Genomic DNA, 23,153 nt, shown 5'->3' on the forward strand with positions numbered 1-23,153 from the left:
GAAGGGAAGCTAGATGGTTGGGGGCAGATGAGAAATTGCACTGTATAGACTTTTGTACTTCATGAGGTTTGAACCATGTGGATTTATTACAAAATTATAAGTAAAATGTTTTTAAAAATAAATAACTAAATGAGTGAACAAGTTCCTAGAGTTCCCCCTTCTGTGTCTGCCCATATGATTCCACTGACTTGCTCATTAGAATCCTTTTTACCCTTCAAAGCTCAGTCCAGAGCAGCCTCTTCCAAAAAGCCCTCCTGAACTGCCTCCTCTGCATATTCATTGCAGCCTTCTCTCTAAAGGCCTTTATTCAGCAGCCTCGTGCATGAAGTTGCTGTGTGCACCTCATTTCATCCACCAGATTGAAACGTTTCCTGGCAGGGACTGGGTCCAGTTCATCTCTGATCTTCCTGTAGCACTGAGCTCTTCCCAGTGCTACCACTATCCCCTCCCAACAGCTAAGTGAGGCTAGACAGACATGGATTTTTACATGACAGAGGGGGCACCTGAGATTCAGCGGGGTGAAAGCCAAGAGACTTGCTTATGTTTAGAAAAAAAGAAAAGGTAGTGGTTGCAGGGTGCAGATTTCCAATCAAATCCAGTGTTAGGTTCGAGCACTGCCCTGGCTTGCCTGCCTTTTATGCACACCCAGCAGTCTGGTCTTGCTTTTATTCCTAGGCTTCCTGTACAATAATCCTCACTCATCTCATGCTAGTCAAGCTCAGTCCCCCTTACCCGCCACACAGCCAGCAGCCAGAGCATTTCTCCCTTCTCCTCCTCCTGCTTAAATGTTCAAAAACTTTTCAACGGCTCCGCTTCCCACCACCCGTACTCCAGGACAAAGTCCACCTTTCTTTGCAATTTTTATGAGGCCCTCGTGCCTGTCCTAGCCCACCTCTGCAGCTTCAGCTTCCCAGTTCCCATTAAATCCTGAAAAATGTCAGGAATATGGCTTATGTGCTGCCAATGGTTTCCTGGGCCTGTGCATAGAAGACCCTCCCCACTCTCTGCAGCTGGAACCTGTCAGTTCACTGGCAAGACCTGGTAAAATGTCACTGAGGCAGCATTCTCTGCCCTCACATCTTAGTCCCCACCAAACCTCAAACACCTGAAAACATGAACTGCTGTTAGTGTCCTGGCTGTGGATTTGGTTGGACCAACCTCTACTTCTAGCTCTCTGTGCCACCTTGGTGTCTGCTTCCTCCACTGTAAAATGGGGACACTTGTACCAGTCTGGAAATGAGAAATCACCTGGTGGGGCTGTCGAGGCCGCTGGCAGGAAGAAGCCCTTTGTGGCTCAGGGCAAAGTTTACTGGGTCCATTTCTGACACTTCAACACCATTTGCCATTCTCCACCCCTGCCTCTAGTGACAAAACCCTAGGCTGTCCTCCATCCTCTCTCCTCAAGAAGCCGGGCACACCAGCCCCACCCCTTCGGCGGCAAAGGGCAGGTTTGGGGAGGAAGGCGCTGAGGGTCACGCTAACCTCGCAGATTAGAGACCGCGTGGTCACTTGGCACATTTGCAATTGGAAGCAGAGGACCATTGGGGGAGGAGACGGTTGACAATGGCAGTGTTAAAAGAGTCTCCACTCAAGGTCAAGGTGCCCGCCAGACGGGGAGCGAACTGCCAGGACGTCTCCTCGAAGGCCCGCCTTTCCAAGGGGCCCTAAGCCTTTCTCTGCTCTGAATCAGTGTACGTCCCCTTTAAGACGTTCCGGAAAGTCACCGCGTTGGTGGCCGGCCAACCTAGCGGGATGAGTTTTGTCCCTCGCAGGCCGCCGTGAGCCGGGTCGGGCGCGGAGGCGGGGCAGGGGAGCGGCGGTGGGGTCAAAGGTTACAGCGCGCACCACGTGGGCCGGTGACTCCGTCCTTCCCGCAGCGGCCGCGGAGAGCAGGGCACTTGGGTTAGTGGCGCGGCGGGCGGCACGGACAGTTGAGCCGGACGCCGGGTCCCGCCGCCATGGTCATCAAAACGGACGAGTTGCCGGCGGCCGCCCCGGCCGACAGCGCCCGGGAACCTAGCTCGCAGGCTGGTGGCAAGGGGCGGCCGGGCTCAGCCGGTGAGTAGGGCCGGGACCAGCAGGGAGTCAGGCGGTGTAGGCTGGACCGGGCCGAGCAGGCGGGCTGGTTCGGGGTTCCCTGGGGACCGCCGCCTTCCCTCCGGCCGAGCTGGGTAGCATCTCGCTGGGCCCTCCACCGGGCCGCCCCCGCCCTGAAGGTCACCTTCACTGTCGCCCCCGGCTGCGGTTCGGGCTTCGCACGTGGGGTCTCGGGGAGGGCAGTGGCGGCAGGCACACGCGCGCCAAATCGCGGGGACACGTGCGCGCACACGCGGTTTCGGGGTGCGCCGCTGCCGTAGAGGGATAGAATCGGCAGCCCCACCCCCTCTGTGCTCCGGCCCTGAGCAGCCCTCTGGGCTGGGGTCACTGACACTTACTCCCTCTTGTCAGGATCGCAGGCTTTCCTTGTGCCGGACTGCAGCCCTGCAAGTAGGGCTCCACTTGGACTTCCCAGGCTTGGTCTGTGGGAAGAGCGCTGGTTAGGCTAAGTATTGCAAGGGGGATTCTCTGGTTCATTCTCAGAGTTAAGGCTTCAACCCCAGATGTTCAGGTTCCGATCTCTCTGCCAGGCTAGGGATTGGCCTCGTGAGCAGACCAGAGGGTCTGCCTGTGTGTGGGGGGCCAAAGCCAAACTCCTTGGCAGGAGGAGGTGTTTGTGCCAGAACTTGATCATTAACTCACGTTATTGCGAAAAGTGAGTCGGCTCACAGTGGCAGTTTTTAAGGCAAAGGTCGTCAGTGTGGAGTGGAGCTCCCAGCTCTCTCCCACGGGCGCTGTGTGGCCCTGGCTTTGGGAGTGGCTGCAGCTTTCTCGGTGGGGCCTGCTTCTGTCCACTTCACCTGGACCTTCTGTTCCCTTCCATCACGTCTCAGAGTCCAGCTTTGAGGCTGAAGCTTCTTCCCAGCCTGTCAGTTGTCATCTCCAAGGCTCCCTCAGAACCTCAGGGATTGGCTGTGTTCCCTTTCCGCCCTAAGTGATGGTGGGAGGGTGGAACTACCTGTGTTTCCCCCTTCTCCCATCTCTCCTCAACAGGACTTGTCATTTCCATTTCCCTTCCCAGCTTCTGGGGTGAGTTAGGATGGGAACAGTGTTCGGTAGGCTCTCTGACCCTGTCACCTGTCACAGCCAGTTTACCTTGTGGTAGGGGATGGGTACCGTGGCAGCTTTGCTGATTGCCTGCACAAGGCCAAGGTTTGGGCTAAAGGACAGATGCTGATGACTCCAGCCTTCCGGGCTTTGCCCTGATGTGGGCCTGAATAGAGGAGCAGATAGGAGGGACTGGCTGATTTTCCCTCCAGCAGAAAGACCCGAAGAGATGAAGCGACTTGCCCAAGGTCACACAGTGATTTGGCTGTTGAGAGCATTTGGATCTCCAGCTCAAGGCCAACATGTGAAGGCTGCCCTGCGTATCCCAGAAGACGCTGGGACAGACACATTGGTTGGGATCATACGCTGATTTGAGGGCTGAGGAGGGAGAGTCTACGGGAGGGTCTGAGTGAAACCCCTCCTCAGCTGTGTGCCCAGAGGCTCTGTATGGGGCAGCCTGAGTCAGGGGAGAGGCATGGCTGTTCCTGCTGGGGAAACTGGGAGCATACAAGTGGTGGAACATTGATTGGCTCCTCACGTTTCTGGGAAGCTAGGATAGATAGGTAGGGCTTGAATTACAGCCCACCTGACTCTTCCGAGAGGGAGGGGGCATTAAAGGAGACCCACAGCAGGCTCTTACCCAGGCTTCTGACCTCAGGACCCAGCTCTGGAAAGCTGTCCTGTCCGCCTGAGGAGGTGATCAAGGCTTTTTGTGGGGGGAAGCAAAGGTCAGTTACCTTCTTGGGAATAAAGTTGCTTTTAGGGTTTAAGAGAACGGGCAGGTTTTTCAAGTTCGCAGTTGGTGTGTCTGGTTCCTTCCGCTTAGGGGAGGGCTCCTTTGAGTTAGGGCCCAGAGCTGAGAAAGGGCTGGCAGGCTGGAGAGGAGCTTGGGGGCTTATAGGAGCCCCCTGATGGGATCCCACAGCTCTTCTCTTGGGTAGGTCAGAGTAGAGTAGCTTGAGGAGCCTTGGACTATCCCTAGATCCTGCAGACCTGCCTCTGGCCGGGGGGGACTGGAAGGAGGAAAGAGAAGTGCCCGTATTCTTGGGGTCTCCCATAGGCTGCTTGCCCACCCCTACCCTTTCCCCTGAAGCCCTGGGCTCCTGGGATGGGTGATGTGTCTTTTGGGGCCTTACTTCCGGTTGGAGCCTCACGTGCTGAGGGGCCGTGGCTGGGGCGGGGCCTGGCTCTGGCACCGGCTACTGAGCGAGGCCATGCCAGGCTGGGGAAGGCACACAGGCCACCCGAGATGGCCTAGTTTCTTTTCTAACTCCTCCTTTCTGCTGTTCAAGGGGTCCCAGTGCTCCCAGGCCAGGCCAGGCCTTATCTCTTCATTCTGATTTAGCCAGTGAAGACTAGGGGCGTGTGTATGCAGTGTTGTTTGGGTGACCCCTTCCCACTCTGCAGAGGACCACCTTCGTCCCTTTCCTTAATGCCCAGATACTCAGGGATGCTGCCTGTGAGGAGGAGACGGGGCGCTGGCCCAAAGCTCTGGAGGCTTGCGGGGGAGATCTTATGGCTGGAGAGGGGTTTGCCTCCTGGGCACGGTCCTGAAGCCTGGAGGAGGAAGGGTGTCCCTGTGGGTGCTGCGACCTGGGGGAGTTGCCCTCAGAGGCGGGAGCTTGGGCATCTGACGGACCTCAGGTTTTTTTGTTTTGTTTTGTGTTTTGCTTTTCACTTGGCTTGGCTGCCCGTTGCCTCTGTGACCTTGGGCAGCTTGCTTACTAGCTATCTGGAACCTCAGTGTCATCAAGTAAGATGGGCTCCTCGAGCTGATTGAGGGAACTGCTGTGGGCTGGGCCAAGAAGGAACGTTAGCTTTAAGGCACCCCGAATGGAGGTGGGTGCCCCGAGCACTCAGGGACCATTGCAGAGGCCTAGGGTGTGTTTTGGCAGGAGGGCGGGATAAGAGGGGCTCTGCCAGGGCCTGGCCCTTAGTACCACATCTGGTACATGCAGGCTGAACCCTTGGTGGGGACTCTGGAGAGGCTGAGGGCCTGGCCCATGCTGGGCCATCGGGGCCACCTGGGGCAGGACTGGACTGGAGGGGGGCCCTGGAGTGAGCCTGGCTCCCCGCCTCCACCCTGGTTAGTATGGATGCCAGAGCAGCCCTGGCTGGGCCATGGCAACAAGTCAGAGGCCCTGGGAAGGCGTCCTGGCGAGGCTGGGCATGTTCTTTCTCCACATGTTTCTTCTTTACAGCTGAACAGCCTTTGGCTTCTTGCTGCCAGCTCTGTTTCCCTCCCAGGGGAAAGACTTGGTGTTCTCCTGGCAGAGCAGGGGCTGCTGGGAAGGGAAGGCAGAGCCTGCCAGCTTCTTGGTGGAGCCGGAGGCCTGGGGCACGGGTGCAGTTGTTCTCTGGGAGGCCGGGGGCCCATCCCTCCTCCCACCAGAACCAGTGACTCTTAGGAGGGGTCGCCTGCAGGGGGCAGCATGAAGAGGCCCCAGCCAGCCCCTTGACCCAGGGGGCAGACAGGGTGCTCGGCGTCTGCGACTGGTAGACAGGGGCGGCCACCTCATGGCCTGGGTCTGGGTCTGCACCAGCTGTTGCCGGCAGCTGGCTGAAGCGGCCCTGCCCGCCCGCACTGGGCCTGGGGCTGAGGAGAGAACCCCTCTGCTGGGCCCTGCCTCTGCCAGCCAGGCCCCAGGGCCCTCGATCCTGAGGGACCCAGGTACCCCGAACGCTGGCTTCTCCTGCCCCCCTAACAGCTTTGTCAGTAGCGACCCCTTCTCTGGGGGTGGCAAGGAGGTGGGTCTGAGTGCCGGTAGCAGGTCTACCTGGGGTCGTGGAGCCCCCAGGGCCTCCTGGCCCGCAGCTGTCCTTCTGGCCGACCTTGAGCGGGATTCGAGGCAGGGGGAGTGTGCCCTTCCCGTGGCCGCCCCGGCAGGCCTGGCCCCACTGAAACCCGAAGCCAGCCCAAGCTCCAGCCCTGGGACGACCAGCTGCATGGGGGCACGGGTAGTGGCAGAGGCCCGAGTGAGGGACACAGACAGCGCCGGGCCTGAGCTGGAGAGCTGGTTGCCTCACTGCAATGGCGGTCAAGAGACTGCAGAGCCTGAGAGAGGTCAGCCGCTGACCGTACCAGGTGGGCTGTGGGGGCAGTGGCCCGCCTTTGTGGGGAGATCACTTGGCCTTAATACAGTGGTAGGGACACTTTTAGGGTCCCTTAGAGGGAGGAGGAAGGGTAGGTCTCGCGGTCCTGGGGAGTGGAGGCCCCTGGGAACCAGCCACATTCTTTTGAAGTCTGATAGGGGATTGGGTACCCCCCTGGGGTGGGAACCTTGTGCCAGGTGCCTTCTGGGCAGGCTCCAGAAGGGGGAGTGGGGGCTGTGGCCTCCGCTGCCTTGTCTTCCCTGCCCTCGTCCCTGTCCTCCCCAGCCAAGACTCGGGGAGTGCTGGCCGCCTGCCTGCACCTGGTCCTTGACTTCCCACTTGTGGAGTCTCAGACCTCAAAGCTGCTGTTCCACATTGGATGGGGGCTCTTTCTTGTGTCTCCTCACCCCGGGGGCTCACCCGCCTATAAAGCACTTCTCAGAGACCCAATTGGGGGAAGTGGCTCCTCGTATCTTCCTCCATCCGTTTTTCTGCCTTTTGAAAGTGACCAACCACCGCCCTTCTCCCCGCCCGCCTGTCCCTGTCTGCTTCACCATAGAGCCAGCCAGGTTCTCCCTTTTTGGTCTGGCTGCTCACTTGTTAGGGGCGTGGGGTCTGGCTGTGCGGTGCACTTCCTGGAAGAAGCGGCTCTTGTGCATCCTTGTGATTCTCAGGAGTTTCACTTCTGGTGTGGAGAGATGGGCTGGAATGGGGACTTGGGAGATGATGGCCATTGAAAGTTCACGGTGGCCAGGGTGGAGGGCAGTGTGGTGGCATGGTGGTGTCAGAACCCAGGGATCCCTCTTGTCCCTTGACCTTGGACAGGGCTCTGAACTTTTTCGGCCCTCATACATCCTAATTTGGAGGAAGGAGGAAGGGGCTGTATCTGAGTTCCTAGCAGTCCTGTTTATCACTCAGTTGAGGGGACCCAGGGAAAAGGGAGAGGCCTCCCTGGCCTGCCCTTTTGTGCCAGTCTTAGCTCTCTTCCCAAGGGCCCTGCTCCACGTTTCTGTGGGCTGGCGTAGGGCCCGTACAGCTCTGGGGAAATGCACCCCAGCCCCGCTGCTCACAGCTGGGAAGAAGAGGTGGGGTCAGGAAGGGATGAGTGGAGCCCAGAGCGGAGCTGGGTGAGCTGGCCCCCCCGGGGCTCCCAGGCATGCAAGGGGCCAGTTTGGCTGCCAGGGTTGGAAGGCTCTGTGGACCAAGTGAGCACCCAGGCAGGTCCAAGGTTCGTGGGAGGGTTTCTGCAAGGAGGTCCCTGTACCCCGGGTGGGAGGGGACTCACCTTTGTTCCCCTTAGTATGTGGGTACAATTGGAAGGTTTTGTCACCTCTTCCCCCTTTGTCCACAGCATGTGAGTTGGGTCCTTTTCACAAATATTGGACTTAACGACATGTTTACAGTAATGAATTAATTAATTTAGTGCCTCTCTGTTGTGCCTGCGCAAGAACGGGAGGAGGAAGATAGAGCGCTGGTGTGAACGGCCACCCAGAGGGCAGCAGAGCAAGTACTCCGGGACCACGGCCAGTGACTCTGGGGGGCAGTGGGAGGCAGTAACTCTTTAGAGACGAGGGTGTATTTTACGCAGGTCTTGCTGAATGAGTAGGAGTTTGCTCAATGGAATGTGATACCAGGGGCAGAATAAAGAAGAGCAGAGGTGGGAGGGAAAACTGTGGCCTGTCCCCAGGCTCTGGAGCGGTTTGGTGTAACTACATCTGTCGGAGAGCTGTCAGGAGCTGAGATGGACTTAAGGCTGGTGCCTAAGGGTGTTGGCCTAAGAAGCTTGGATCCACTTCTAAGAGCAGTGGGGAGTATTGAAAGGTTCTGAGTTTGAACTAGGGAAAATGGCCTGTACTAGAGCCGTAGCCACAGAGTCCCCAGTCCTGGGGCCGGTGAGATTGGGGTGGGTGACTAGATTGGGGTGGGTGTTCACTAAGCAGGGGCTGGTTTGTGGAGGAAGGTGAATTCCATGCCGACACGGTGAGTGTTTGGTGACGGTGGGAGGGGAGGCCGCTGAGAAGCTGGGTATGCTAAGTGCAGAGAAAGTGCTTGGGTTGGGCCCTCAGAGTAGCTTTGGTGCCCTGGCTAGTGTGGCTCAGTTGGAGTGTTGTCCCATAACTGAGGGGCTGCGGGTTTCATCCCCCGGTCCAGGTGTGTACCCACGGTAACCAACCGATGCTTCTGTCTTGCACTGGTGTTTCTCTCTCTCTTCTCCTATCTCTTTAAAAGCAATGAAAAAAAAAAAATCTATGGGTGGGTGAGGATTAAAAAAAAAAAAAGGTGGCTTCAGTGACTCTGAGGAGGGTGGTTTGGGTATTGTGCTCAGCTGAAAGCCGGACCGGTAGACTGAGGGGCGCATGGGCGGGGCGGGCCCGGAGTGCGGAAGGGCTCTGGCAGTGGCCCGCGGTGGGCGTTGTAAGCCCAGGGTGAGGTGGGACGTGGAGTCTGGGGTACAGGTAGGAGCCATCCTAGCGGGCTGCGCCTACCCTCTGGTGGGTGAGATGGATGCGCCACCTGTCCAAGGAGGCCCATCTAACTCAGTTCCTTTCTTGTTGCCCATAGAGCTGCCGTCAGTCATGCTACTGAATGGGGACTGCCCAGAGAGCCTGAAGAAGGAAGAGGGGCCCACCGAACCACCCCGGGAAAATGGGCTGGATGAGGCGGAGCCAGGAGAGGAGTCCACTGGACAGGAAGTCATTGTCATTCAGGACACAGGCTTTTCTGTGAAGATCCTGGCCCCGGGGATTGAGCCCTTCTCCCTACAGGTGAGATGGGGGAGAGGTGCTGGGGACCAAGGTCCAGGCTTCTTGGGGAGGACAGGGGCAGAAAGCCAAGCCTTGCCCCTGCTCATCCTGGCCCCGTGTTGCAGGTAGGAAACCTGCCTTAGCCTTGCCCCGTGTCACTCAGCTAGCCTGGTGGATGTGGGAGTCCAGGGCCCAGTCATTGTCCCGTTGCTATCAGTCCACTTCCAGCTGGGATTGCCAGCCCTGTTGGGGACATAGGGTAGTGGCTGGGTGGCATTGGGGTCCCAGGGCTCCCAGCCCTCTACTCTGTACTCTGAGGGAAGTCTCCTCTCTCTGGCTGTGTTTCTACCATTTGCCTGAGAGGACAGTGGTACCGGGTGGTCTCTGAGAGCAGAGCCCACCCAGGGGTCATGCAGACTGGCAACTCATAGAGGAACTAGGCGGTGCCTTCCTATGTTTTCTGTACCCACAGGCTTGGGCCTAGAGCACCCCTTCTTGAAGAGGGGAAGCCATTTGCCCTGGAGACCTTGGCATTGGGCAAGGGAGAAGGCAAGATTGCTGTTTTCTTTCCACCATTGTTGTATCTCCTGCTGCTGTGCCCTGGGCTTACTCATAGTTTAGGCCTGAGGGTAATGGGACCAGCCTCTGTCCCACAGACACGTGTATGTGCCCTGCACTCACACACACAGGTGTGGTTGGGCACGTATGTATGGACAGGGCCTAGAATTGAAAAGCCAAAGAGTGGGAAACTGATTGTTTGAGGCAGTGATTCTAGGGACCCATGTGCTTTGGGCTGGTGAAAGTGTGTCCTCACCAGGGTAGTTGGGGCTTCTCTCTGGCAGGTGTCCCCCCAAGAGATGGTACAGGAGATCCACCAAGTGCTCATGGACCGTGAAGACACGTGTCATCGCACCTGCTTCTCACTGCACCTGGATGGCAACATGCTGGACCACTTTTCAGAGCTGCGCAGTGTTGAGGGGCTGCAGGAGGGCTCGGTGCTGCGCGTGGTGGAAGGTTTGTCAGGCAGTCGGGTGGTCTGCTAAAGGGGGCACGTAGAGGCAGGGCCAGGCGGCACGCCACCCGTCCTGGCTGGTCAGCGATGAGCACGCGGCGCCTCGGAGTGGCATCAGACTTGTGGGGGCAGGTTGGAGCACAGGTCTCCTGCTCAGGGTATCACCTGTGCACCTTTCCACTTCACGGGTTGAATATCAGAGTTGATTAAAACAGACAATACCAAGCAAGGGCTTGAAATTGGTCCAATGACATTCAATAGAGAAAAAGTTAAATCTCTTACGGAAGTTAAACTTTCACAACTCCCGAGTAAGGAAGTCAGGCGCAGTGTGGAGTGATCAGCTGGTGTGGTAAGGCTGGTTCGGTTGCAAAACAAAACCTATAAACAGGAGTCTCCTGGGGAGGATCGGCTCAAAGGCTCCAGGTGTGTCAGCTTATTAAGGGGGCAGTGTGGGAAAAGTGTAACCCAACTGTGTCCAAAGTTGATTGACCATGGAACCTCTCTCCTCCCCCACAAGAGCCCTCAGTAACATTTCATGAAACACATACTGGGGAGCGGGGGAGTGTTGTAATTCGGGTCCGGGTAGGTCCTTGGGGCATCCCTAGGTGAGGGCTGCCTGGAGCCCCCGGTCTGCAGGCCTGCTCCCCCATGACACTCGTGAACAGAGCAGGGCGCTGTGTGCACCTCCGCAGGCATTTCTTGTTCCTTTTGGCAAAAGGTCCTTTGCAAACAGGGATCCCTGCTGACCAGCAGGCAGATGTGTGTGTGTTAGAACCAGAACTCCAGCATATGTGTTTATAATGGAATTTGTAAATGGAGGCCTACAGTTGAAAAATCAAGACCACCCATGGTAGCAGCATGCCAGGCTTCCCTGCACTGTGTGGGTGGTTGCAGGGAGCAGAGCCCTGGTAACACCCTGCTGCTTCCCTCCCATCAGAGCCGTACACAGTGCGTGAGGCCCGAATCCACGTGCGCCATGTCCGAGACCTGCTCAAGAGCCTGGACCCGTCCGATGCCTTCAATGGGGTTGACTGCAACTCCTTGTCTTTCCTGAGCGTCTTTACCGATGGCGACCTGGGAGGTGAAGGAGGCATTGGGGCCAGGGCTAGGCAGAGGGACCAGGAGCAAGTTAGCCGGGGGCTGGCAAAAGGGCCGAGGGTCAAGCTGTCTCACCTGGAGGGGGTGGGGCCAGAGGCTGCATCCTGGGGCCAATTTTGGTGGGGAAATGGTTGGCCCCTGGGTGGCCCTGTGCTGACCACAGCCTCGGGTCCCTCAGACAGCGGGAAGCGGAAGAAGGGCTTGGAGATGGACCCCATTGACTGCACGCCGCCTGAGTACATCCTTCCGGGGAGCCGGGAGCGACCATTGTGTCCCCTGCAGCCCCAGAACCGTGACTGGAAGGTGGGATTCCCGAGTAAAGCTGGGAACAGGTCTCTGGTGGGTTGGAACTGCTACACCAGGAGGCCTGTCCCACTCACCCTTGGCCATTCCTGCAGCCCCTGCAGTGCCTGAAAGTGCTCACCATGAGTGGCTGGAACCCGCCCCCTGGGAACCGCAAGATGCATGGGGACCTCATGTACCTGTTTGTGATCACAGCTGAGGACCGGCAAGTCAGCATCACGGCGTCCACGCGGGGCTTTTACCTGAACCAGTGAGTCTGCGTGCGAGCCCTTTTGGGGTCTGTGGGCCACCTGTCGGGGCACCGTGCACAGTGACCGCCCTCTCTGCAGGTCCACAGCGTACCACTTCAACCCCAAGCCCGCCAGCCCCCGCTTCCTCAGCCATTCCCTGGTAGAGCTGCTCAATCAGATCAGCCCGACCTTCAAAAAAAACTTTGCTGCGCTGCAGAAGAAAAGGTAGTGCCTCTGCCCCATCTCTGCCCTTTGTCTTGTGTGCCACCACGGGATGGGGTAAATAGCCAGCCTGAGCTCTAGCGGTTTTGTTTTTTTTTTTAAAGAATTTTATCTACTTATTTTTAGAGCAGGGAAGGGAGGAAGAGAGGGAGAAAAAAACATTGATGTGTGAGAGAAACATCTGTTGGTTGCCTCTCACATGCCCCCTGCTGGGGACCTGGCCCACAACCCAGGCATGTGCGCCCTGACTGGAAATTGAACAAGAGACCTTTTGGCTCACAGGCTGGCACTCATTCCCCTGAGCCACACCAGCCAGGGCTGAACTCTAGCGTTTCTGCCCTAAGAAGCTATGCGCCAGCACCCCAGAGCCTCCCTTAGGGAGCTGTCAGCCAGGCCCTGAGACAGCAGATCTGGGAGAGGTGCTGCATGGTTCTGTGGGACTCTCCAGGAGCAGGTCCCAGGGCGGGGAGGCCCTGGAGCTGGGTGGGGGGCTCAGAGAAAAAGGGCCCAGAGCTGGGCTCTGAGCGGGGTGGGCTACCCCATCTCCCCTCCTCTGCCTGCTGTAGGGTCCAGCGCCACCCGTTCGAGAGGATTGCCACCCCATTCCAGGTGTACAGCTGGACGGCCCCCCAGGCAGAGCATGCCATGGACTGCGTGCGCGCGGAGGACGCCTACACCTCCAGGCTGGGCTATGAGGAGCACATTCCTGGACAGGTGCCTGCAGACTGGTCCTGCCCTCCATGCTCACCTCCCTTCCCCTCCCCTGCTGGGTGCCCACTGGGCTCCTTGTGCCTCCCCGGAAGCTCCATCTGCTCATCTGTCTTGTTCACTTGAGAGCCTGTGCGCTGTTCATGGGGAGGTGGAGGAAGGGACTGCCCGCGTGGGCTGAGCCAGTGTCTCCCTCCCCGGTCCCTTTGCAGACCCGGGACTGGAACGAGGAGCTGCAGACCACAAGGGAACTGCCCCGCAAGAACCTGCCTGAGCGGCTGCTTCGAGAAAGAGCCATATTCAAGGTACCCACATCCCCTTGTGCCTGACTGGCAGCCCCAGGCCCACCTGCCACCGTCGGCCATCATCTCCTGGTGGACAGGAGGGAGACTGGGACAGGCTGGCCGGGTGCCCTGCGGCATGTTCTCCCAGCCTCCGCCTCTGAGAAGACCACCCCAGCTCCTTTGTCTGGCCTTGTTGAGACTTGGAGCCCATGGGCAGGGGCGGGACTTGGCTCCAGTATGGGCTGAGTGACAAGGTCCATTCCAGCTTTCAGCTGCCACTAACTGCCATCGGGTCCGCGCCTGGGTACAAATGCCCAACTGTGATGTTATTAGCACTTTTCCTGAGATAAGAGACTTGAGGGAAAAATAGTGCTTTAAAAAAAAAAAAAAGTTAAATTTAAAATCTCCCTTAATCTCACAGCCTAGAGGTGACAATGGTAAGAATAAGATCTAAATGTTTCAGGTACTGACTTTGCCAGGGGCCGTACCAGGTATTCAGTCATTAGCCTGTATTCTCTCGGGCACCTTGTGAAGGTCGATACTTCTGTTGTCACTGCTTTATAGACAAGAAAATTGGTCAAAGAGGTGACCTGTCCGAGTTCACCTGGCACATAGTCATCAGATCCTACACCTATACCAGTCCTTCCACTGCTTGCTAATCACTAAACTCTGTTCTCTGTGAACATAAGTGATGGTTTAAAAAAAAAAAAAGACTTCTTGCCCCTTTTCCAAATGTGAGGAAACTGATGCTGGAGCCCTCAACCCCAAGGTAGCCTGGCCGCCACCACCAAGGTGGAACACAACCTGGCGCTCTTGTGGATCCGGCCTCTCTGACTCTCCAAACTCGGCGCCTTTTCCCCCAGGTACACAGTGACTTCACAGCAGCGGCCACACGGGGCGCCATGGCTGTCATCGATGGTAACGTGATGGCCATCAACCCCAGTGAGGAGACCAAGATGCAGATGTTCATCTGGAACAACATCTTCTTCAGCCTGGGCTTTGATGTCCGCGACCACTACAAGGACTTTGGCGGGGATGTGGCGGCCTATGTGGCACCTGCCAACGACCTGAATGGAGTGCGCACGTACAACGCAGTGGACGTGGAGGGGCTGTACACACTGGGAACGGTGGTGGTGGATTACCGTGGCTACCGTGTCACGGCCCAGTCCATCATCCCCGGCATCCTGGAGCGGGACCAGGAGCAGAGTGTCATCTATGGCTCCATCGACTTTGGCAAGACGGTGGTGTCACACCCGCGATACCTGGAGCTCCTGGAACGCACCAGCCGGCCTCTCAAGATCCTGAGGCACCGGGTACTCAATGACCGTGATGAGGAGGTGGAGCTCTGCTCCTCTGTGGAGTGCAAGGGCATCATCGGCAACGACGGGCGCCACTACATCCTCGACCTGCTGCGCACTTTCCCACCTGACCTCAACTTCCTCCCCGTGCCCGGTGAGCAGCTGCCTGAGGAGTGCACCCGGGCTGGCTTCCCCCGCAACCACCGGCACAAGCTGTGCTGCCTGCGCCAGGAGCTGGTAGACGCCTTCGTGGAGCACAGGTGAGGATAAGGCCAGGCTGCACCCAGCCAGACTGCGCTTCTGGGCCTGATCTTGACGGGAGTGGCTTGGTAAAGTGGAGAAGAGCTGGCCCTGGCCACAGTCATTACAGACTCTACTCTAGCCCTGCCCCCTCTGACGTCAGACTCCAAAAGTAGCGAGTGGCCAGGCCAGTGGCTCTCAACCAAAGCAGTATTGCTCCCGTAAGGAGCATGTGGAAATCTGCTCGGCTGTTTTTGAAAGTGTCAGGGCTGGGAGGAGGGGCAGGGGGTACCGAGGCTGTTGACACTTAGTGCTTAAGAGTCAGGCACATCCAATGTCCCACACCACAAATAATTCTCCCTCTCACCATGCCAGTGGGGTCCTTTCAATTTTAAGACCCCTGGCCTGCTTGGTGAGCCAGTCCCTGACCCGCACCCCATCCCAGTTGTCCTTTTCCTGTCTGGGAAGGTCTCGGTTTTTGCTGGGACTTGCTGCCACCTGGTAGAGTGTCTGGGCTGGCATGTGCACACATGTACCAATGCTTGCACGCAGGGCAGGATGTGTCTCCTGCCATCAGGGTGTCCAGCCCCAGCGTTTGTTAACCCTGGCAAGCCAGGAGCCTGGGCCTGGCTCTAGTCCCTGTCACCAGCGGGAAGGCCAGCGAAGCTGCCACCAGCCCCTTTCTTGTCCTTATTTCTGCCCTGTCTGTTGCATTCTAGGTACCTCCTCTTCATGAAGTTGGCTGCCCTTCAGCTGATGCAGCAGAAAGCCAGCAAGGTGGAAAACCCCACCTCACTGGAAAACGGCAGCCCACCCTCTTTGGAATCCAAGTCTGAAGACCCTCTGGGACCGGAGGCAGGAAGCGAGGAGGAGGGCGGCAGTGCCAGTGGCCTGGCCAAGGTGAAGGAGCTGGCAGAGACCATCGCCTCGGACGACGGGACAGGTGGGGCTGCTGTGGGTGCTGCGGGAGCCTCAGACCTGTCCTGGCAGCTGGTGCGCTTGCTACCAGCGGCTCAAGACCGCGTCCAAGAGGCAGGCCGATGTCTCGGCAAGGAGCTGTGGGGAGGCTTGGGACAGTGGGCCCCCCAGTAGTGGATGGGTCTCCCAGCGGGCCGTGTCTCCACAGCAGACCCACGGAGCCGGGAGGTGATTCGCAACGCGTGCAAGGCAGTGGGCTCTATCAGCAGCACGGCCTTCGACGTTCGCTTCAACCCTGACATCTTCTCACCAGGCAGGTGGTGGGGCAGGGTGGGCAGAATGCCATGGGGTCATCTTGGGGCCACGATGCTGGTGGACCTGGTCCCCCACCTGAGCGGTGGCATCTGTCTTGCAACCCCCCCTCCTTTCACCTGGCCCAAGCCTCTGCTCTCCCTCCCGCAGGCGTTCGCTTCCCTGAATCCTGCCAGGAGGAAGTGCGGGACCAGAAGCAGCTGCTAAAAGACGCCGCTGCCTTCCTGCTCTCCTGCCAGATCCCCGGCTTGGTGAGGGCGGGGCCCCAGGGCCAGGGCTACACTGAGGGCACTGGTACAGGCCCTGGTACTCACCCATCTCTTTTGGAGGCTGCGGGACCTTCACAGGAGCGACTTCCTTAGACGTGCTGACTTGCGAGGCGGGCGGGGCGGAGCACTTACTGTGGTTGTACAGAGGGGCCGCTGACCGAGAGAGACCAAGGGAGACTGCCATGGCAGCTCGGCTCTGCTGTGCCCTCCATGTGGGCTGGCAGCTGGGGGCTGTCTCCTGAGTGTCTGTGTGATGGGGGTGGCTGACAGGGGCAGGGGGGCATCTGGGAGACAAGGCAGGAGTGGTGTCCTCTTCACCCTCACGAGCTTTGGACGTAGACCCCATGGATGCCAGGGTGCTTGCTCCCTGTCACGGCGGCTCCGGGGTCAGGTGTTGCGCTCATCTCAGACCTTTGAGCCGAGCCTGTGCCTGCTGCCCGGCCGCCTGCCCCGCCCCTCCAAGGGGTGGTCACCCCTGTTCCTCCCCTCCTCATCCAAGGGGAGCCTGTGCTGCCCGCTGGGCTTCCTTGGTTCATCACCTGTGGGGTTCCCTCATCCCTGCTTCCCCGTCAGCTGGGCCAGGCAGTCACCCAGTTCTTGGCTTGTATGGAAGGTTGGGGGACAAATTATATCCTTGCTGCTACTTTGTCTCCTTCCCTCTTCCTGACTGGGAGCTGGGGTCTTTGTCCCCTGCTTCCCCTTCGGATGGGCCTCATGATAGTGTGAGCTCCCCAAGGACGACCCAGGGTGGGAGGAGGCAGAGGGCCTGGGCTGGGGGCCCTGACCTGCTGCAGCCTGCAGGTGAAGGACTGCACAGACCACGTGGTGCTGCCCATGGACGGGGCCACCCTGTCTGAGGTGATGCGCCAGCGTGGCATCAACATGCGCTACCTGGGCAAGGTGCTGGACCTGGTGCTCCGGAGCCCGGCGCGAGACCAGCTGGACCACATCTACGTGAGTGGCGCTCAAGGCGGGCTGCGGACAGTGGGGCCCGGCCAGAGGCTTGGGCTGACCCAGACTTCTCTCTCTGAATCATTGTAGAAAATTGGCATCGGCGAGCTCATCACCCGCTCTGCCAAGCACATCTTCAAGACATACTTACAGGTACGACTGCTTCCTTCCCGGCCCAGGCAGTGTGGGGGCTCAGGGAAGAGCTTGGGATTGGGGCCACCAGGCCCTCATGACTTTGGTCCAAACCTCCCTCACAGGGAGTCGAGCTCTCGGGCCTCTCGGCTGCCATCAGTCACTTCCTGAACTGCTTCCTGAGCTCCTACCCCAACCCTGTGGCCCACCTCCCCGCCGATGAGCTCATCTCCAAGAAGAGGAACAGGAGGAGGAGAAACCGGCCTCCAGGGGCGGCAGATAACACCGCCTGGGCCGTCATGACCCCCCAGGAGCTGTGGAAGAACATCTGCCAGGAGGCTAAGAACTACTTTGACTTTAGCCTCGAGTGGTACGTCAGGGGCATGGCAGCCAGTGGGGACGTCGGGCAGCCCGAGGGGCAGAAGGAGAGGAGAAGGGAGGGAGCTGTGGTGGAGCTTGTTCGAGGAGGTGGGGATGAGAGCTGTTTGTCCTGGCTAGAGGGTGACGGTGGTCCGGAGGGCACGTGGGCTCTGCTCGGGCGGAGTGGCAGCTGTTGAGAAGGGGCAGAGACGGGAGCGGGGCCACCCAGGCCCACCTGCCGCTTCTCCGCAGTGAGTCGGTGGACCAGGCTGTGGAGACATACGGCCTGCAGAAGATCACGCTGCTGCGGGAGATCTCCTTGAAAACCGGGATCCAGGTAGGCACCGGGCAGGCTGTCCCCCCCCGCCTATCTGGAGGCCCACAGGACCAGGGTTGGGGTGCCCGCTCTCCACACGTGGCAGGAGGTTCTGGCCACTTGATCCCGGGGCTGAGGCAGCCTGTGGGTACGTGGGTGTTGGCTCTGTCCCCCAGGTCCTGCTGAAGGAGTACAGCTTCGACAGCCGCCACAAACCTGCCTTCACTGAGGAAGACGTGCTCAACATCTTCCCAGTGGTCAAGCACGTCAACCCCAAGGCCTCTGACGCCTTCCACTTTTTCCAGAGCGGACAGGCCAAAGTACAGCAGGGTGCGTGGCCAGGTGTGGCCAGGGGGAGGGGGATTCCCAGGCCTGGCCCTGACCTTGCCGCCCTTGGGGGTGCCCTGCAGGCTTCCTGAAAGAGGGCTGTGAGCTCATCAACGAGGCCCTGAACCTGTTTAACAATGTGTACGGAGCCATGCATGTGGAGATCTGCGCCTGCCTGCGTCTCCTGGCCCGCCTCCACTACATCATGGGCGACTATGCCGAGGTGGGCCCCAAGTATCTGCTGGGCTGGGCCATCAGCGGCCTGGGGGCTGGCAAGTGAGGGAGGTAGGGCTGTGTTCTCATTCCACAGCAGCAGGAGGTGGAGCTCCTGTCTCCGAGGGGCTTAGGATGCTGCTCACCGGGGTTGGGGGGCGCCGGGGGCACATGGAGAAAGCGGGCAGAGACCAGGAAGTCACTTGTTCTGCCTGGGCTTCCTCCCCTACCTTCACCACTCGGTGGTGACGTCCTGGTGGGCTGCCGTGACGGGCAGTGAGGGCCAGGCTTTGATGGGGACATCCTGGGACTCACTGGGCCCGGGACCTCATAAGTGCTCTGTGAAGCCACTAGGCGTGTCCCTGCCGTTGTCCCTAGCCTGTGGCCTGCCTCGCCAGCCCCAGGGCTTTACGAAGCCGTTCTGTGTCGCAGGCACGCTGTAGGCCTCCCAGTCCTTGCGATCACTGACTGAGGCTTTTTGTCTGTGTGTAGGTTTCTTTTTGTTGTTTTTTTTAAATTTTTGCACAATTTTATATTTGTATACATGTATTTCCATAGATTTTGTTACCAAAAAAAAGGTTTAATGCCCATTTTTTACAAGGTGAAATAGTCTGAGTGGGGCGCAGGCTGCCATGGTCACGTAGCTGAACTTTGACCCCTTCTCAGCTGCTTTTTTGTAAAGCAGAAATAGGAAGTGTGGCCAGAGAGGACTGGGGCCAAGCTAGTGTGGGGACCTGAGGGTCCAGAGTCAGGCAGGCTGGCCGTGGGGAGCCGCGCACCCCGGGATGACAGAGCCCCCGCCCTTCCAGGCCCTGAGCAACCAACAGAAGGCCGTGCTGATGAGCGAGCGAGTGATGGGCATCGAGCACCCCAACACCATCCAGGAATATGTGAGTGGCTGTTGGGGCAGGGGCTGCACAGCTAGGCGAGGCCGCTCAGGCCGTGCTGGCCTGACACAACTTCCCTTGCAGATGCACCTGGCCCTGTATTGCTTTGCCAGCAGCCAGCTGTCCACGGCCCTGAGCCTGCTGTACCGCGCTCGCTACCTCATGCTGCTCGTGTTCGGGGAAGACCATCCTGAGATGGCACTGCTGGACGTGAGTGCTGAGGAGGGGTGGCGGGGCGAGCCTCAGCCCCAGGGGCGCGGGAGCTGACCAGGGCCCTCCCGACTGCCCCCAGAACAACATCGGGCTGGTGCTGCATGGGGTGATGGAGTATGACCTCTCGCTGCGCTTCCTGGAGAATGCGCTGGCTGTCAGCACCAAGTACCACGGGCCCAAGTCCCTCAAAGTGGCCCTCAGGTGAGGCTCAATTGGGTTAGGGGGCTGGGGGGCCTAGGCCCAAATACCCAGGGCCACAGGGACAGGGTCCCAGGAAGCACTTGGATTGAGCGTGGGCACAGGACCCAGTGCTCCGTCTTTGGTCTGACTCCTGAGGAAATTTCTCACCCTCCATTCCTTCTCTGAGTCCTGCACTTGATTGTTCCCCTCGGGTAGATTCCAGAACAGGATCTAGATCAGTTGCACGCCCCCCCCATCAGGCCCCCACCGCCCCAGCCTATTCATGTCCTCCCTTTACCCCCGCACCACGCCTCCTGTAGCCACCACCTTGTTGCCCGGGTCTATGAGAGCAAAGCCGAGTTCCGGTCGGCCCTACAGCACGAGAAAGAAGGCTACACCATCTACAAGACCCAGGTGAGCCGCAGCAGGGGCCGGGGGGCGCAGCTGGCCCTGGGCGCTCGGGCAGCCCTGACCCCTTCCTGCCTGTGCCTCTCCCCCGCCCTGTAGCTGGGCGAGGACCACGAGAAGACCAAGGAGAGCTCCGAGTACCTCAAGTGCCTGACCCAGCAGGCTGTGGCCCTGCAGCGCACCATGAACGAGATCTACCGCAATGGTCCCAGCGCCAACATCCCGCCCCTGAAGGTATGTCTGGGGTGGAGCTGGGGGGCTCCCCTCCCTAACCGTCCAGCGCCCACACCGTGGCTCGTCTTCCCTGCCGCCCTCAGCTCACAGCCCCCAGCATGGCCAGCGTCTTGGAACAGCTGAATGTCATCAATGGCATCCTCTTCATTCCGCTCAGGTGAGGCCCCTCTGCCACCTGCCCGCTGTTCCTAGGTTGAAGTTGGTCTTTTGTTTTTTGTTTTTTAAAACATATAATACACTGATATGGCTCAAAATTGGGAAATACAACCAGGGGTGAGAAGTTCCTGATGAATCTTTGTGGAAATACTCTGCATAATTGAGCGAATAACTATATTCTCCCCCCCCTTTTTTTCTTGCACAAAATTGTAGCCAACCATGCACACGGGTATTTTTTTCCCCCCTTAATTTATCTTGGCGCTCTTTCCAAATCAGTACGTAAAGAGCAGCTTCCCTCTTCCTCTGGCTTCCTGCTATGCCGGGGTAGGCCTGCGACCTATGCCCAGCCCCCAGAGCTCTGTGGGGCTCTTACAGATGGCACTGTCTTCGTGAGCTCCTCCATCGGGTGTCCTTCCCACAGGGTGGGATGCGGCTTTGGTCAGCCCATGGTTAGGGAGTTTGTAGCTGCCCTTCTGTGTGCTGCCTGCCCTCCCAGCTCTCATTTTCTATGCGTGATCTGTGGGGGCGAGCACAGGAGGCAGCAGGTGTGAACTGGGTGTAAAGGCTGCAGGGGAGCCAGGCCTCAACTGACGGCTCTGGCGAGTGCACGGAGTTCTTACTCTCTTAGCACTGAGGGGCCTTTCTGCTCTCGGGAGGGAAGGAAGCACTTGTTCCATGCGTGTCTCTCACTGAACAAAACGCAGAGCCTGACCTTGTCCCGTGTTTAAGTTTAAGCAAAGCCAGTGAGGTGACGGAGGGCCCAGGCCTGCTCTGACACCCACCCTCACCCCCACCCTTCTACTCAGCCAAAAAGACTTGGAGAATCTGAAAGCCGAGGTGGCGCGGCGGCACCAGCTCCAGGAAGCCAGCAAAAACAGGGATAAGGCTGAAGAGCCCATGGCCACCGAGCCTGACCCAGCAGGGGCCCCAGAGGATGCGGCCTCCCAGCCCCAGGCGGCCAAGGACCCTCCTTCCCCAAGCTTGCAGGGGTAGAAAGAGAGAGACATGGACAGTCAGTCAGCTGCCCCGTTACCCAATGATCCAGACTCCAGGAGAAGGGGGGCACGCCCTGCAGATCGGGAGAGGAAGCAAGTCCCTCTTCTTCCACATTTCCAACCCCACCCCCACCCCAGCATCCTCCTGGGACCCCGGCCTGGCCTGCCTGCCCCCCAAGAGATGTTTTTGCACTGGTTCAATGAATATACCGATGCAGAGGCCTAATTGAAGACACGTGAATGGAGTGTGTGGGCATCAGTTCCCAGCAGGGGGGCAGGTGCCCCATCCTCAAGCAGGTGTGTGCGTGTGTGTCCATGCCCGTGAGAGTCTTGATCCGTCCTTCCTAACTTGTACATAGCCCGAGTCAGTTCTGAGTGGGTGACGTGCGATGCGATTTCTCAGGTCATTTGTATGTTTGACATTACGGCTGCTGCTTCTGCTGCCACTACCCCTGGGCCCAACCTGGCTTGCAGCCCAGGTTTGAAGCCAAAAAAAGGGGAGCTTTCCTGTGTCCTGGGATGGGGAGTCAGCCCTGTGGCAGGGCTGGAGAGCAGGGGTGCACTTTAGCTCTGTGGCAAGACGAGAGCTGCAGTGGCTTTAACAATCGTGGTTGGGCCTGGCTTGGCTATGCTCGGGGTGGGGAAGGGCGGGGTGGGCCCCTGTGCCCAGCCCGCACCTATCTGCGTCCCACTCCCTGCTCCTTAGCTGGGGATACCTTGGGGGCTGCAGTCTGAATGTATCCTTCTCACCGTTTTAACCTGAGCTGCCTAACGCACAGTGGGAGTGGGTAGGGCAAGGGCCTAGGGGAACCAGGCCTGAATCACGAATTCTGGGGGTAAGTTACCAGGTACAGAAGTGATTGTCCTTTGTTTGTGGAGCCCAGCTCCCTACCTCGTTCTTGCCACACAAGCACCTTCCACAGAGAGTACCTCTGGATGGGGCAGGTGGGGACAGCATGGAAGGTGGTGGCCCCACAGGCCCGGCTGCTCCCTCCCCCGCCTGCCTGTGCTGCTTCTGTGCCTGCTGTTGGAGCCCCAGGGGTGCAGGGAGACGCCGCCCTTGTGAGCTTGAGGGAGCCGTCAGGGGGTGGGGGGAGGCCTCTGCCTGGGGGAGCTGCGTATGGGTAAGGTCTGTCCAAACACCTTGCTTCAAAGGGAGTGGGTGTGAGCTAGCAATCAGAGCATCCCCACAGCTGATCGAGAACTTTTTCTTGTTTTTAAACCATCACATCTTCATTTCACATTGGAATAAAGTGAGTTTTTGAAACCTACTGTCCCAGCGTCTGCTGTGTGTTCTGTACCAGTCTCATTTGTGAGGGCAGTTGTTAGAAATGTTAGTGAGAGTTTAAAGCATGTGAATATGTATAAATTAGGTCAAATTCCAATTCAAGATTATAATAATGTCATTTAAGTGGGAGGAAGGGGTTGGAGTCACAGACAGCTGGCTGGGGTTTACCTGGCTGCCAGTCACTAGACCCATGAGAGCGACACATAGATGAATGTCACCTGCTGGTTACAGGCTAAGGAAGGCAGAGAGTTGGGGAGGTTTGTGTGATGCAGGCTAGAGGGAAGGCTGCTGCAGGGTGGGGCGCTGGCCCTGGGCTTGCTGGCTCTGGTAGGTCACTGAACGCCGAATTCTGGGCATCTGCCCTTGTCCCTCAGTGTGAGTTGGAAGGGTTAGGTAGTGCTCCTAGAAGGTCAGGAATGGAGGACAGAGGGCTGTCTGAAGTGTCTTGCTAAGGCACTGGTGACCTAGTGGGATCGGGGGAGGAGAGCCCACCGAGGCTGGCTTGAGTGGCAGGGCCTGAGAAGTGGAAGGGGTTAGAGAGGTCCCGGCTCGTGGCTGCTGCTTGACCATCCCCCTCCTGAGCGTGCAGCCCTTAGACATGCACACTGGAACTCCCTT

General features: G+C 58.5%; 1 protein-coding gene across 3 annotated transcripts; it reads left to right on the forward strand.

The window, feature by feature from the left end:
• Positions 1–1,840: 1,840 nt before the first annotated feature.
• CLUH (clustered mitochondria homolog) lies at positions 1,841–22,513 on the forward strand. 3 transcript variants are annotated; one of them, XM_054575891.1, is made up of 26 exons: positions 1,841–2,058; positions 8,800–9,002; positions 9,824–9,995; positions 10,931–11,074; positions 11,270–11,394; positions 11,490–11,644; positions 11,724–11,849; positions 12,413–12,560; positions 12,767–12,859; positions 13,702–14,396; positions 15,096–15,319; positions 15,503–15,607; positions 15,757–15,857; positions 16,677–16,829; positions 16,917–16,979; positions 17,084–17,328; positions 17,571–17,655; positions 17,811–17,964; positions 18,045–18,184; positions 18,984–19,064; positions 19,146–19,271; positions 19,354–19,475; positions 19,775–19,868; positions 19,962–20,096; positions 20,180–20,253; positions 21,059–22,513. In XM_054575891.1, exons 1-26 carry the CDS (start codon positions 1,959–1,961, stop codon positions 21,243–21,245), a joined length of 4,050 nt encoding a protein of 1,349 aa, XP_054431866.1. In that variant the 5' UTR covers positions 1,841–1,958; the 3' UTR covers positions 21,246–22,513. The 3 variants fall into 3 exon arrangements, with proteins under 3 accessions (XP_054431866.1, XP_054431867.1, XP_054431865.1); XM_054575892.1 differs by having other exon boundaries at positions 15,506–15,607; XM_054575890.1 differs by lacking the exon at positions 1,841–2,058 and adding an exon at positions 5,899–6,229.
• Positions 22,514–23,153: the final 640 nt, after the last annotated feature.

Source organism: Pteronotus mesoamericanus, unplaced genomic scaffold (genome assembly GCF_021234165.1).
Source record: "Pteronotus mesoamericanus isolate MK-2021 breed Mesoamerican mustached bat unplaced genomic scaffold, CSHL_Meso_final contig_317, whole genome shotgun sequence".
Lineage (NCBI taxonomy): Eukaryota > Metazoa > Chordata > Mammalia > Chiroptera > Mormoopidae > Pteronotus > Pteronotus mesoamericanus.

Coding starts and splice junctions, on each gene's coding strand:
- CLUH (XM_054575890.1), top strand. CDS start 6,091: ATGGGGGCACGGGTAGTGGCAGAGGCCCGAGTGAGGGACACAGACAGC. Junction 11,395..11,489: donor CCCAGAACCGTGACTGGAAG/GTGGGATTCCCG, acceptor CCATTCCTGCAG/CCCCTGCAGTGCCTGAAAGT. Junction 17,965..18,044: donor ACAGGCCAAAGTACAGCAGG/GTGCGTGGCCAG, acceptor GGTGCCCTGCAG/GCTTCCTGAAAGAGGGCTGT.